General features: G+C 41.3%; 1 protein-coding gene across 1 annotated transcript in view; it reads left to right on the top strand.

The window, feature by feature from the left end:
- LOC132827655 (forkhead box protein K2-like) overlaps positions 1–15,307 on the top strand; it is a 128,940-nt gene that overhangs the window by 87,668 nt on the left and 25,965 nt on the right. Inside the window, exons 2-5 of the mRNA XM_060844255.1 lie at positions 8,502–8,696; positions 10,572–10,725; positions 14,560–14,706; positions 14,813–15,006. Coding sequence (XP_060700238.1) covers positions 8,502–8,696; positions 10,572–10,725; positions 14,560–14,706; positions 14,813–15,006 — 690 coding nt within the window. The remainder of the gene's footprint in view (positions 1–8,501; positions 8,697–10,571; positions 10,726–14,559; positions 14,707–14,812; positions 15,007–15,307) is intronic.

Genomic DNA, 15,307 nt, shown 5'->3' with positions numbered 1-15,307 from the left:
AGGTTGAGAAGAAGTGAGGGTGGAGCATGCTGTCAGATGAGGGGTCAAGAGATTGTGAAGAGGTCAAACAGGCTATTTTAAGTGCTTATGAATTGGTACCAGAAGTGTATAGATAGCGGTTCAGAAACACAATGAAGGAAACAGGCCAGACTTCTGTTGAGTTCGAAAGAATTAAACATAGTAATTTTGATAGATGGGTGCAGGCCTTAACGATAGATAAGACCTATGCAGCTCCAAAAGAGATTATTCTGCTGGAGGAGTTTAAAATCTCACTTCCACAGATGGCAACAATTCACGTGGAGGAACAGAAAGTTCAGGCATTCAGAAGGGCAGCAGAGTTAGCAGATGAATATATGTTGATGCATAAGACAAGCTTCTGGCCAGAATTTCATCCTGTGAGGGATAGAAGGGGAGATCCTACACTATGAAACCAAGAGTAGAGAGCACAGGTAATTGTTTGGCACAGGTTAAAGAACCCCAAGAGGGTGGAAAGGAGGTAAAAGGTCTCAGGTGTTTCACTGTAATGGAGTAGAACACAGAAAATTACAGTTTGGGTGGTTTCGGAAGGGCACTGGGAAAAGACGTTTTCACTGCCAGGAAGTGCGACATGTAAAGTCACAGGCACTCTGGGAAAAGATGTGGTAAAATAAGCTAAGCCAGTGGCATTAGCGAAATTAGTAAAGGAAACCCCAAAGAAAGCCGAAGAGCAGCAGGAGAGTGCACAGCTTGGGCAGGAGCTAGGTGTGGAGTTAGTACCCTATCTCTATAATGAACTTATCTCTGTGAGTAAAGTTTACTCAGAAAGAACTGGGGATGAAGGACAAGAAGTTATAATTTTGACAGATACAGAATCTAATCAGTCACTTATAGTAAGAGATGAGCTAATTTGCACTCTTTCTGATCTGTTACCTGAGAGTGTGGTAATTTGTGGGATAGTTGGACAGAAATTTAGCATTCTCCTATGGAAGATCAGGTTAGAGTGGCAACTCGACTGGGGAAGTAACAATGGGAGTGATTGACAGAGTGTCAGTTCCTGGAATCCAGTTTGTTTTTGGCAATGGTTTCAGCAGGGTCCTAGGTGGGAGTGACCCCCCTTGTGGAAAACTAAGAAACTGAAGTTAAAAGAAACATGTATGCGGATGCGTTCTCCGAAAAGGAGGCTGAGAATATTCCTAAGGTTTATTATCTGAAAGCTAGAATCCTAAGACTGAAATGGAGACTGTGGCAGGTTAGTGCAGAGGAGAAATGAGCTGAAGTGCACCACATTGTGTTGCCAGTAGCATACAGACAGAATTTGTTACAGTTAGCACATGAACTACTTGTTGGAGGTCACCTCGGGGTACGAAAGACTCAGGCTAAGATACAAAAACATTTTTACTGGCCTGGAATGCACAAGGATGTGGTTAACTTTTGCCATGCATATCATACATGACAAATGATAGGTAAGCCACAGGCAGTCATAAAACCAGCACCTTTGTTGCCAATTCCTGCATTCGAAGAACCTTGGGTTATAATTGATAATGTAGGTCCTCACCGGATAACTAGAAGAGAGAAAGAACTCAAGAAACTGGTGTTAGTTACTGCCTTGCAGAGTGAGGAATCAAATTCAGATGTTGTGGATTTTGATGGGCCTCAAAATATGTTTAAAAAATGAATTCCTTGAGGTGTGGAAACTATCTTCTCAGGAGCAAAGAACATAGTTGAAAGGTTTTTTAATGCACTAATGAGGACATATGTAGGAATCAGATGGTGAGAACTAATGCTGTTGTACATAAAGTAGATGTAGGGAGTACTGTTTCGATAAAACAACACCCCTATCTGCTTAAGCCTTTCAAAGCCAGACAGGTCCAGAAGGAGGGGGAGGCCAGATCGAGTGGAGTTCGTTGATTGTCTTAGTTCCCAAACCTGACGGGACTCTACAATTTTGGGTGGATTATCGGAAGGTCAATGCCATTACAAAATCGGACTCATATTCAATACTGAGATTGGAGGACTGTTTTGAGGAAAGTTGGACAAGCGAGTTACATCACCAAGTTGGACTTACTCCGTGGTTACTGGCAGATACCTTTATCGGAGATGGTAAAAGAAGTTTGTTTGTAACCCAAATGGACTATATCAATTTAAAGTGATGCCCTTTGGAATGAAGAACACACCTGACACATTCCAAAGGCTCATGAATCAAGTTGTGGCTAGGTTAACAAACTGTGTGCAGTCTTTTTGAACGATGTAGTGATCTTTACTAAGTCCTGGAAAGATCAAATGGCACAGTTGGCAGAGCTCTTTGACTACGAGAAGCAAAACCGAAAGTAAACTTAAACGAAATTGAATTTGCGAAAGCAGAGGTGACGTTTTGGGATATAATATCGGTCATGGAAGATTGACCCCGAAGAACGCAAAGATGAAGGCCATCAAGGAATTTCCACGACCAACCTCGAAGAAAGAGGTGCTTCAATTCTTGGGGCTATGCAGATTCTATCAGAAATTTGTTCCAAACTTCAGCAGTGCAATGACACCGTTAACTGATTTGCTGAAGAAGAACCTTATGGGCGGCACGGTGGCACAGTGGTTAGCACTGCTGCCTCACAGCGCCTGTAGACCCGGGTTCAATTCCCGACTCAGGCGACTGACTGTGTGGAGTTTGCACGTTCTCCCCGTGTCTGCGTGGGTTTCCTCCGGGTGCTCCGGTTTCCTCCCACGGTCCAAAGATGTGCGGGTCAGGTGAATTGGCCAAGCTAAATTGCCCGTAGTGTTAGATAAATGTAGGGGTATGGGTGGGTTGCGCTTCGGCGGGTCGGTGTGGACTTGTTGGGCCGAAGGGCCTGTTTCCACACTGTAAGTCTAATCTAAAAAAAAAACCCAGTGTTTCAGTGGATAGAACAATGCCAGGAGGCATTCGACCATTTTAAAAGCAATATTAACCACCACACCAGTTTTAACTATTGAGTTTGGTACTGGCCTTGTAATATTTTAATGTGTATATCACAATGTGTCAGAGATGGTAACATACATGGATCACAGTCCTCTTATTGTTCTGAACTAATAGATGATTAGATTAGATTCCCTACAGTGCAGAAACATCCCTTTGGCTCAACAAGTCCACACCGGCCCTCTGAAGAGTCAACCACCCATCCCTCCACTCATGCACCTCTCACTATGGGCAATTTAGCATGGCCAATTCACCTCACCTGCACATCTTTGGACTGTGGTAGGAAGCCAGAGTACCCAGAGGAAACCCTCGCAAACACAGGGAGAATGTGCAAACTTCACACAGACAGTTGCTCGAAGCTGGAACCGAACCCGGGTTCCTGGCGCGTGGGACAGCAGTGCTAACCACTGTGCTACCCACAGTTCTTGGAATACCTTAAAGGCGAGAATATGAAACTATTTCATTGGAGTCCTATGTTACAGGCTTTTAATTTACAAATCATTCATATTGCAGGTTGTAAGAATGTAATCACAGATGCGTGATTGTGAATTTAACTGATAAAGTATAGATGAAATTGGTATCTATTCAGTGCTATTCATATGTGGCAAGACGTTAATATAAACTTAGATTGAAGCCGTATGTATGTCATGGTAATGTGATTAAGGAATAGAAAAAAGAAGCCATCTTTTCGTTATGATGGTTCATTTCGTTTTATTAAGGGAGAAGGTGTTATGAAGGTGTAGGTGTGTACTGTACCTTTGAGAGAGAGGAGGAAGCTAGTAAGGACTGACCGAAAGCACAAGAGTTCTGAACAAGGTAAAAATGTAACACTTGGTTGCAACAAGTAGCTGGAGTTATGTTGCTGTGGAACAAAAACAAATTCAAATTCGGCCAATCAGTTTAAATTATGCCCCAGATACCAAAATCCAATAGAATTTGTATTTAGTGTTTTGGTGACATTTAGCCAATGAAATGATCCATTTTGGGGTATAAAACCGGACATTTTGAACAGTTAGGGGAGAACTGCCAAGCAAATAGTTCTCTGAAAGGTGCCTGTCCAGAAGAAAAGTTGTGCAGCAGAAGACCACAGAACAGACTATCCAAGAAAACCCAGAGGAGAATCGACAGAGCTGACTGGTTTTGAAGCATGTTTTTTTTTTGTAAATCTAAATCGGGTTTTTTTGTTGGACCAGTATTGTAGAGTTGGGAGGTAAAGGATAGGTTAAAGAGAAAAGAATTGTAAAAAGTTATTTTAATGTTCTCTGTTGGACTTGAAGTAAAAATTAACAATTTTATTCTTTAAATAATGAAATATGGGATAGTTCTTTGCCTCTTGAAATTTAACGGATTATGGCGCAAGATGAGGTTCTCTATGTGTTGGGTTTAAATTAGCAGAGAGGTTTATCCAGTGTCATAACAAGTAGTTACAGGTTTGAAACGTTCTGTTTAAGGACCTTGATGAATTTCTACAGTGTATTTTGAAGTTGGTCTATAATGCTATACTGTGCATTGGTAGTGAAGAGTGTGAATACTTGTGGATGTGGTGCCAGTCAAGCAGCTACTTTATTGTGGATAGTGTAGATCATCTTGTGTTGTTGGAACAACATTCATCCTAGGCTCGTAGGGAGAATTCCATCATATTCCTGATTTGAATATGTGGATTGTGGGCAGGCTTTGAAAGGTTAGATGAGTTATTTGAAGCAGGATTGCTAGCATCTGTGCTAGCATCATTTGTGGGCGGCACAGTGGTTAGCACTGCTGCCTCACAGCGCCTGAGACCCGGGTTCAGTTCCTGACTCAGGCGACTGACTGTGGAGTTTGCACGTTCTCCCCGTGTCTGCGTGGGTTTCCTCCGGGTGCTCCGGTTTCCTCCCACAGTCCAAAGATGTGCAGGTCAGGTGAATTGGCCATGCTAAATTGCCCGTAGTGTTAGGTAGGGGTATGGGTGGGTTGCGCTTCGGCGGGTCGGTGTGGACTTGTTGGGCCGAAGGGCCTGTTTCCACACTGTAAGTAATCTAATCTAATCACCTGGCCTTCTCTTGAAGCCACTGTATTTACACAGAGTCCAGTTCATTTTTTTTTGGGCCAGTGTAACCCCCAAGGATATTGATATTGATGGTATCAGTGATATTGTGCCATTGGATGTCAAGGACTATGCTTTGATTCTTCTTTGTTGGAGATGATTATTGCCCGGCATGTTTGTGGAATGAATAGTATTTGCTCCTTGTGAGCCAAAGCCTGGATATTGCTGTATTTGGACATGTACTGCATCATTATCTGGGGATTTGTGTACAGTGCTGAATGTTGAACAATCATTAATAAAAATCTCCAGTTCTGACCTTGTGATGGGGAGAATGTCATTGATGTAGCTTAAGCTGATTGGCCCTACAATACTGCGTGGTGAACTCCTGGAGCTGAGATGATTGAATTGATATGCACTACCACGTTTCTTTGTGCTAGATAAAACTCTCTTCTGATTTGAGTTTTCTTCCACAATTCCCATTGATTCTATTTTTGCTGTGGCTGTTTGATGCCACATTCTGTCAAATACTGCCTTGAGGTCATGGGCAGTTACACTTGCTTCACCTCTGGAATTCAGCACTTCTTGTCTGTGTTTGAACCAAGGGCTATAATGAGGTCAGGGAACAAGTGGCCTTGGAACGACCCAAATTGAGTGTCAGCACGCAGTTATTGATAAACAAGTACTGCTCAAGAGTGCTGTTGATGACACCCTTTCCATCACTATCGATTGATTGAGAGGAGAACTGGGGTGGTGATTGGTCAGGTTAGTTTTTTTGTAAACGGTATACCTGAACAGTTTTTCACATTGCCAGTTAGATGCCAGTGTTGTAGTTGGACTGAAATAGTTTGGCTAGAGAAGCAACAAGGTTTTGAGCACAAAGTTTCAGTACAATTGCTGGAACATTAAGGGCCATAATCTTTGCAGTATCTAGTGCTTCCAATCATTTCTCAAAAACACATGGAGTGATTTACATTGGTTGAAAACTGCATTCTGTGATACTGGGATCACTGGATGTGTTGGAAATGGCTCAGCCACTCGATGCTTCTGGGTGAATATTGTTACCAATGCTTCATCTCTATTATTTGCATTTTTAATGAACTTTTTAAATGATTTGCCGCTTTGTTAAGAGCATTGTTACAGTTATTGAATTTCTACATTGTTGTGGTTCTGCTCATCGAGCTGAAAGTTTTTGCTGCAAACGTTTCGTTCCCTGGCTAGGGAACATCATCAGTGCTGTTGGAGCCTCGTGTGAAGCGCTGCTTTGATGTTTCTTCCGGTATTTATATTGGTTTGTTCTTGCCGCTTCCGGGTGTCAGTTTCAGCTGCAGTGATTTGTATGTGGGGTCCAGGTCGATGTGTCTGTTGATGGAGTTTGGGGATGAATGCCATGCTTCTAGGAATTCTCTGGCTGTTCTCTGTCTGGCTTGTCCTATGATAGTGGTGTTTTCCCAGTCAAATTCATGTTGCTGGTTGTCTGAGTGTATGGCTACTAGAGATAGCTGGTCGTGTCGTTTTGTAGCTAGCTGATGTTCATGGATGCGGATTGTTAGCTGTCTTCCTGTTTGTCCTATATAGTGTTTTGTGCAGTCCTTGCATGGTACCATGCAAGGACTGCACAAAACACTATATAGGACAAACAGGAAGACAGCTAACAATCCGCATACATGAACACCAACTAGCCACGAAATGACACGACCAGCTATCCCTAGTAGCCACACACTCAGACAACCAGCAAAATGAATTTGACTGGGAAAACACCACTATCATAGGACAAGCCAGACAGAGAACAGCCAGAGAATTCCTAGAAGCATGGCATTCATCCCCAAACTCCATCAACAGACACATCGACCTGGACCCCACATACAAATCACTGCAGCTGAAACTGACACCCGGAAGCGGCAAGAACAAACCAATATAAATACCGGAAGAAACATCAAAGCAGCGCTTCACACGAGGCTCCAACAGCACTGATGATGTTCCCTAGCCAGGGAACGAAACGTTTGCAGCAAAAACTTCCAGCTCGGCGAGCAGAACCACAACAACAGATACCCGAGCTACAAATCTTCAATCAGATTTTAAATTTCTACATTCTTGTGAAGGAGAAATAGCATTAAGTTTATTTTGGATGTTTGCTTTTTCAAAAATGACAAGTCTTCCAGGCCAGTTTTAAAATTGATTGCATGCTGCCTTTTTGAACTTTGTACACGTAGTATCGTCTGTCTTGGAGTGCAGCAAAAGCATGGCTGACAGAATTTCTCAAGCGCTCATGTTGCTTATGCACAATCTGGGTCTCAGTGATTGTAGATTAATGGTTAAGGAGTTTTTGAAAATATGCTTTCCAGTATCTTCAATCTTTTAATCCTTGACGCACATGCTACATGCTAAGTTAGCAGTTTGAGAAGGTAGATTTTAAAGTTCATGAGAATGTTTGGAGAAACCATAAGCTACTCTTCCAGACACTTACTCCATGTAGTTTTCAAATACAAGTAGTGTGCCACTCTATTTTGTTTAAGACTTAACTTAAATCTCTTGGATAATACAGCATTTAAGATTCTTAACCTTTGCATTGCTGCACGTAAGAAACTTGATCTATCTTTAATTGTCGCTGAAATATAACTGTTCTATCAAATGTTCTACCTCCTAAGTATGAAGGAGTGTCTCTGGAATTTCTTGAGCACTTTCAATACTTTCACAGCACCACACTCGGAAGGCCGTAATTGATGGGATCCACAGCAGATCGATCAGCTGCGCCAGTTCAGGCTTCTACAGAGTACAGCAGCAAGTGTTTGACATTAAGTCCTTCACAAGTCATCAAAATCTCATGTGCACTGAGCAAGAGTCATCACCACACTTCTGTGTTTCACTGAGACCCAGACTGTGTATAGCAACACGAGCGCTTGAAAACTTCTGTCAGCCATGCCTCTGTTGCAGTCCACATTCAGTGGGAAGATGATCATACAAATGTTCATGTCCTCAGTGAAGCAAGCTCTGCAAGCATTCGAACAAAATTCTTGCAGAATCAATTATAGCGGACTAGACACTGTGTCCATGTTAAGGTTAAACGGCATCCCGACCACCAGATCCAGTTTTTCAGGTGAGTACAAAGAAAATGCTTCATTGACACTTTGAAGACCATAAAGTTGGCAACGTTGGTTTTAATAATATGTAGGAGCTTGCTAAGTCATTCAGAATAGTGTCAACTTGTCTATAAAGCTGCATCATATTTGAAGTCACATGTTGCAGAGAAGCAAAATAAGGAAGATAGCCCTGCACTCCAGATCGCATTACTTCATGGGACATCCTGCACCCAAGATGTGTGGGTTAAGAATTAGTCTATTTAGCTCTGTGAAGACCAATGGCAGAAACAGCACACTTTTGATGTGGTTGTGTTAATGTAATAGTCTTGTGCAATTACTGTATTTTCTAACTTTTTTGTTTTCATTTGGCACCTTTAGAAATTATTGTTTATTATGTATGTAAAATGTACAGATGAATAAGGGAACCTTTAAAACCAGAAAATAACAGACCTACTGAAAATGTTGTGTTTTCCAGGTGTACCTTTAGGTTCCCCAGCACAAATATTAAGATCTCGTTTACTGCACTCTGCAGTGAAAAAAAAGAGAAACAGGAGGCCCCAGAATCCCCAGTGAGGCCAGTCCAACCACAAATCTCCCCTCTGAAGATAAACATTCCAGACAACATAGCTGATCTGATCAGTCCCCTCCCTTCTCCTACTGGAACAATCAGGTAAGCTGCTGAATAACTGTGTATTTCTGTGCTACAAATTTGTTCATTTGTTACAGTTTAAATTATAGACAAACTGTATGGTAGAGGTCACTGAATCTTTATTTAAACAGATGAGCTTTCAGAATTTGGATTTGAAGGGAGCAATACGCCAGAGGAAGAAATTGAGAGAGAGCATTCTAAAAAGTAGATTAAGATGTTCTTGATCTCCAAATTGCCTAGCATTGTTATTTTACAAGTTGAATGTCCAGGTACTAAACTACAGCATTACTAAAACTGGCTTAATACATGACCTTTCTCTCAGGAATTAAATTTCTTGACCTTCCTCACAGCCTGCAACATCTGACAATCTGAGGATTTAAATCAGTCTGATTACAACCTGGGAATCGTCGTCATAGAGATGTATAGCATGGAGGTCGAACTTGTCCATGTCGGCCAAGTATCCTAACCTAATCTATTCCCATTTGCCAGCACTTGGCCCATATCCCTCTAAACCCTTCCTGTTCATATACCCATACAGATGCATTTTAACTGTTGTAATAGTACCACCCTCCACTACTTCCTGTGACAGCTCATTCCAAACATCATCTTTTGTGTGAAAAAGTTGCTCCTTCAGTTCTTTTTATATCTTTCCCCTCTCATTCTAAACTTATGCCTTTTCTAGTTCTGGATCCTACTCCCCCTCCACCACAGGGAAAAGACTTTGTCTATTTACCCTATCCATGCCCCTCATAATATAAACCTCTATAAGATCATATTTAACTCTGAGATAAACTTCTGACTGCATATATGTTATCACTAGGAAGACCTGTTTGCATTTCTGTAACTTTACTTCAAACGTCCAAATCTCTACAATCTATCCAGTCCCACACCTTCCAAAATTACTTTGTCTGTCTGATTTCTATCCCTTTGCATATCCCTGATGTTAATTGCTGGTTACCCCTATAGCTGACTCTCAAGTTGTGAAATGCCCTCCCTGCCTTTCTCTACCTTGTTTTCCTCCTTTAAGAGAATTCTTTTTGTTTATCTCTTCATGTGGTTCAGTGTCATTTTGTTTTAGAATGTCCTTGTGAAACAAACTCTTATGTTAAAGAGCGTAATAAATATAGATGATATATTCTACTCCTGTCTAGTTAAGTCTTTCTCTGCTGCACTTGGTATTCTGATCGTGGCAAAGCCACTGGCTTTTGCAAAGTAGTGACCCTAATTGTTTCATGCCTATTAATGGCCACCCCGCACATTAATTGGGGCTTAACCTCCTCATTCTTCTTTCAACTCCTACCATTCCTCCCCAAGATCACACTGGAGTCATTAGCAGATGAACCATATATATTGCCCTCTATTTATTGTGTTCTCACAAATGATAACTGTCCATCCATAGCATATCAGAGGAAAAAGAAAGTTAGTTACTTGTCTACAATTTAGAGGAACCTAGCTCACAAATTATTTGTTCCCCATTCGTTGAAACCACTTGCCAGGCTATAGGTTTTATATTGTGCCCTGTCCATAACACAACAGCAATGGCTCTTGTTGCCAAGTTCTGCCTTTTAAGATATTCCCTTACCCTTAATACCCCTGGGTACTACTTCTTCATTTTAGTCACTTAAATCTTTTCCACGTCTCCAAACTTTCATGTAAATTACTTGTTTGCTGCTCTCCCAGGTCATTTACTTCTTAACAAGCATTTTGATCAACACTGTTAACCTCTCAGAGACTTGACATTTTATCACAATACGTTATTTTCAGAAGCAAATACAATTATAGTTAGTAGTCCATACTACTGTTATAGTTAACTTTTTCTAAAATTTAGTGTATAACTGATTTTTTGTTGCACTTCTGCAACATTTGACTTACAGAGCTTTTCGGTTTTATTCGCAGTGCTGCAAACTCCTGCCCCTCCAGCCCAAGGGGTGCAGGTTCTTCTGGTTACCGAATAAGTCGTGGTCTTCATTCTGACCTGCAAATAATGTCTGACCCAACACAAAACAACTCTGAGAATGACAAGGAAACATCAGACGGAGACAGCCCAAAGGTCAGCACTCAAAATGAAGTTGCTTTTAAAATTTGTTTGACCAACATTTTGCAAAGAGAGGAGGAAAATCCTTTTACCGAACACGAACATCACTGGCTGGGCACACATTTGCTATCCATCCTTAACTGCTCTTGAGAAAGTGATGGTGAGCTGTGTTCTAGGGCCATGTGATATAGTTGCACCTCCAGTGCTGATAAGAAAGTTATGTGACATAACGTATGGGTAATGTTGGTCAACAACTATTTCCAGATATAAAATAGCACATGAAAACCTTTCATATAGGGCCTAAGTATGAATTTTTCCTTTAAGGTGGTGGAGAGTACTCATCTATCAATGTATCAAAGCACCATCCAAGTATTACAAGTTCATTTTTTTCACAACAGTCTGAATTGTGTTGCTGATGAACAATGAAGCTTTATTTCTCTTCAGCCACCCTTGTCCTCATTAGTTTTATTTCCCTGTATCACCCCTGCACCTCCCCCCACTCCCCACCAAAATTCTCTCTCACATGCGGGTTGTGAGAATGCCCTGCCAGTTTCAGTGGTGGACTCTCCCTCTTTATGGTCATTCAAGCGGGCATTGGATAAGCATATGGAGGTTATTGGGCTAGTGTAGGTTAGGTAGGCTTCGGTCGGCGCAACATCGAGGGCCGAAGGGCCTGTACTGCGCTGTATTGTTCTATGTTCTATGCACTGTAGGTATTTTAGCCAACCACTAAACAGGCAGCAATAATTCCACCTTGTCTCTATAGAAAAACCAACCAAGTACTTGATAGGCCAACTACAGGCCATTCTCCAGCAGCAGAAAACCCACCATTGTTGCTGGTATGACACTGATCCAAGCTGAAAATGTGTTGCTGGAAAAGCGCAGCAGGTCAGGCAGCATCCAAGGAGCAGGAGAATCGATGTTTCGGGCATGAGCCCTTCTTCAGGAATCCAGGGCCAAGGATTGTCACTGGCTAGAGGGAACTGATGATCGGAGGGATTTTGAGGGAAATTTGCATGTAATGAGGATCAGCAACAAGGATATGCTCCATGTACACTCCTGTCCAATTCTGTGACCTTTGATCTACACTCAGTGCTTTGAAAGAGGGGCTTCACTTGGGTACCTAGAAACAGCCTCAGCTAGGTTTGCTTCCTATGCAGCAAGCAGCATCCCCTTGCTGGGTGAATACCAGCAACAGTGGTATAGGGTTATTAAGTAGGTATCAATTTGCAACATAAGGGGATCAGTGGCAGTAGGTCCAGAAATTATTCACAAGCTTTGCTATCACCAATTTAATTGAGAAGGTGAGGGATCCCACCCACTATCTTCCAGCTTGAGCAAATATCTATGCACAAACATCCCTCTACCCCCCGTTTGTTTTTTTCTATATGATCACTGATGTCTTAATTCAAGGGCTCACAGATTAGCTATTTAAGATTGTGGTGGTACTCTACACTAAACGCTCAAAAGTACACCAATTTACTTATCCTCCTACTCTTCACTGTAAAGAAAGAACTTCCATTTATTTGACCTCCTTTACATCCTTATGAAGTTCTAAAACACTTCATGTCAAGTGAAGTATTTTTGACTCTGATGACTCTGATGTGGGGAAATGTGGCAACACATATTACATGACAAGATTCCACAAACAGTAGTGAAGCTAATGACCAGATGATTTGTTTTCATCGTCTTTGATTGCAAAGCAAATAATGAATAGGGCATTGCAAGAATTCTATAGTTCTCCTTTGGGTAGTACCATGTCATCTTTTATGTACGTTTGAGAAAGACAGAGCCTCTGCTTAATAAAACCACCAAATGATAATACTCAATGTACTGTACTGATTTTCAGGCTTGATTGTATGCCCCAGATTGTATCTGGAGTGAGTTTGCACCAACAACCTTCCAGCTTATGGGAGCTGAGTGGCTGAAATGATGCACACTCGCTTACCTGCGATCTATCCCCTAGTCAATGACAAGTTCCAGGCTGGCAGAGCCAGAGAGGAGATAGAGGGTGGTTAGAAGGAGAGAGGTTAGCTGAGAGAGTCAGGGGCTTAGAATTAAGGAGGGCTAACGTAGGCAGAGAGGAGATTAGGTAGGTAGGGTAGAGCAAGGCAAAGGAGCCCTGCCAGCGTTGGAGAATGAGGTAGAGTGGAGGTTGGTATTCCAAGCAGGGCTACCCTGAAAGGGCTGGGGAGGAGAAGGGCAGGGGATGGGGGGGGAGGTTAGAGAACTAACTTAGTTCCCTCCTGCTAGAGGCGGCATGATGGCTCAGTGGTTAGCACTGCTGCCTCACAGCACCAGGGACCCGGGTTCAATTCCAGCCCCTTGTCTTACATGGGTTTCCTCTGGGTGCTCTGGTTTCCTCCCACAATCCGAAGATGTACATGTTAGGTGAATTGGCCATGCTAAGTTGCTCATAGTGAAAGGTGCATTAGTCTGAGGGTAATGGGTCTGCGTGGATTACTCTTTGGAAGGTTGGTGTGGACTTGTTGGGCTGAACTGCCTGTTTCCACACTAGGGAAGCTAATCTAATCTTATAAGCCTGGACTGGTGTGCTGCTTTCTGTTAAAAGGCACATAAACTCCCAATTTATTGTGAGGGGCTAGAATTAGTTTCTCACTATTCCATTATGGAACTGCAGTGTGTAAAAGCTTGAAAATTCCATATATTTTACCTAAATTTGTGTTTATGAAATGTGAATTGTACAGCATTAATAGTATCATACTTGTTTTTATCCGTTAGCATGGAAGCATAATTTCTTGTGACAAAAATACTATTTCTCGTGACATTTTAAAATATCTTCAGAATTAAACTGTAGAAATTTTTAAAATGCAGTAAGAAATTTTATAAAAATACTTAGAGGTTTACAAAATTATGAGGGGCATGGATAGGTTAAAAATGCAAAGTCTTTTCCCTGGGGTCAGGGAGTCCAGAACTAGAGAGCGTAGGTTTAGGGTGAGAGGGGAAAGATATAAAAGAGACCTAATGGGCAACGTTTTCACGCAGAGGGTGATAAGTGTATAGAATGAGCTGCCAGAGGAAGTGGTGGACACTGGTACAATTGCAGCATTTAAGAGGCATTTGGATGGGTATATGAATAGGAAGGGTTTGGAGGGATATGGGCCGAGTGCTGGCAGGTTGGGATATCTGGTCGGCATGGACGGGTTGGACTGAAGGGTCTGTTTCCATGCTGTACATCTCTATGACTCTGTTTTTCATTTACTTTTCATAAATATGCTTTTGAATTGCTTTATCTAACAAACAATACTCATAAATTAGGTGCAGTATAAAATTCTGTCTGCCATACCCAAATAATGTTTTGTGACCAACCTTGGAGCCATCCCTATTGCAATAAATGAATTTCACTCCATTTCCAGTTTGTTTTGTTATAATCCGTTCATCATCATTCTTGTGGCTTTTTGAACCCAAATTCACTTTATTTGTAACTCTTTCATCGAAGGAGGAGAAGCACAAGTCTGGAATCCACTAAAATAATACATTCTTATTTTCAAAAACATTTTGATTAAAGCAAATCAAATTTATGTTCATAAAGCTATATTGAAAACCATGGATGAGCTGTAGCAGTAAGTGCTTCAAAATAATTACTTTTTAAAATTAAGAATTTTAGTGAGTTTTAGAAAACATTGATTTACAAATATGGATCTTGGAAGCTGCGCACAATTAAACAGAATGTGATAAATCTGAAAGGTTGTGTTTGGTGGTTCTTTTTGGGTGTGTTGAAAAGCGAAAACTCTTCCATTTCAGAAAATAAGTTGTTCAGTACTGAATAAGTAAGCTCTTAAATTTATTGTTTTAATTTTCTAGAATTAACAGAATGTTCTTTGACAGGATGATGCCAAGCCACCTTATTCCTATGCACAGTTAATAGTTCAAGCCATCACAACTGCACCAGATAAACAGCTTACGTTAAGTGGAATCTACACGCACATCACAAAGAACTATCCATATTATAGGACAGCAGACAAAGGCTGGCAGGTAAGCAAACATCAGTTTTATAGATACGAACAGAATTTGTGTGGTGTCGGTAGAACAAATTGTGTTCTTTTTGCAAAATCCTTTATCCTTTTCTTCCTTTTTGCAGAATTCTATCCGACATAATCTTTCCCTGAATCGCTACTTCATTAAGGTACCACGTTCCCAAGAGGAACCTGGTAAAGGCTCATTCTGGAGGATAGACCCTGCTTCTGAAAGCAAACTAACAGAACAGGCTTTTAGGAAAAGAAGGCCACGGGGTGTTCCCTGTTTCAGAACTCCCTTGGGACCTCTATCTTCCAGGTATGCAAATTGCATGCAGTTATGTACATCTAAAATGTAAACTTCCTGACCCATTTAGCATAAATTAAAGAAGTAATTCTAAACATTTGTCAGGCAACAATTTATAATATTCAGTTTACCTCTAAAGTGTACATTGTGCTGGAGTTATGTCACTTGGTTGCATAGCACAGCAAGTTTAATGTTGATTCTCTGAATACCCTAATTGATTTCTTTTCAGGGTTATGGTAATATTGCTTTTTGATTATAACTGGAGGAGTGCAGATTGGCATCTGGGTAATATTTTTTCATTTGACTTCATGCA

This window comes from Hemiscyllium ocellatum, chromosome 25, assembly GCF_020745735.1.
Source record: "Hemiscyllium ocellatum isolate sHemOce1 chromosome 25, sHemOce1.pat.X.cur, whole genome shotgun sequence".
In the NCBI taxonomy this organism is placed as follows: domain Eukaryota; kingdom Metazoa; phylum Chordata; class Chondrichthyes; order Orectolobiformes; family Hemiscylliidae; genus Hemiscyllium; species Hemiscyllium ocellatum.
Note: the sequence above shows the minus strand (reverse complement) of the source record. Positions and strands in the feature narration are given on the sequence as shown.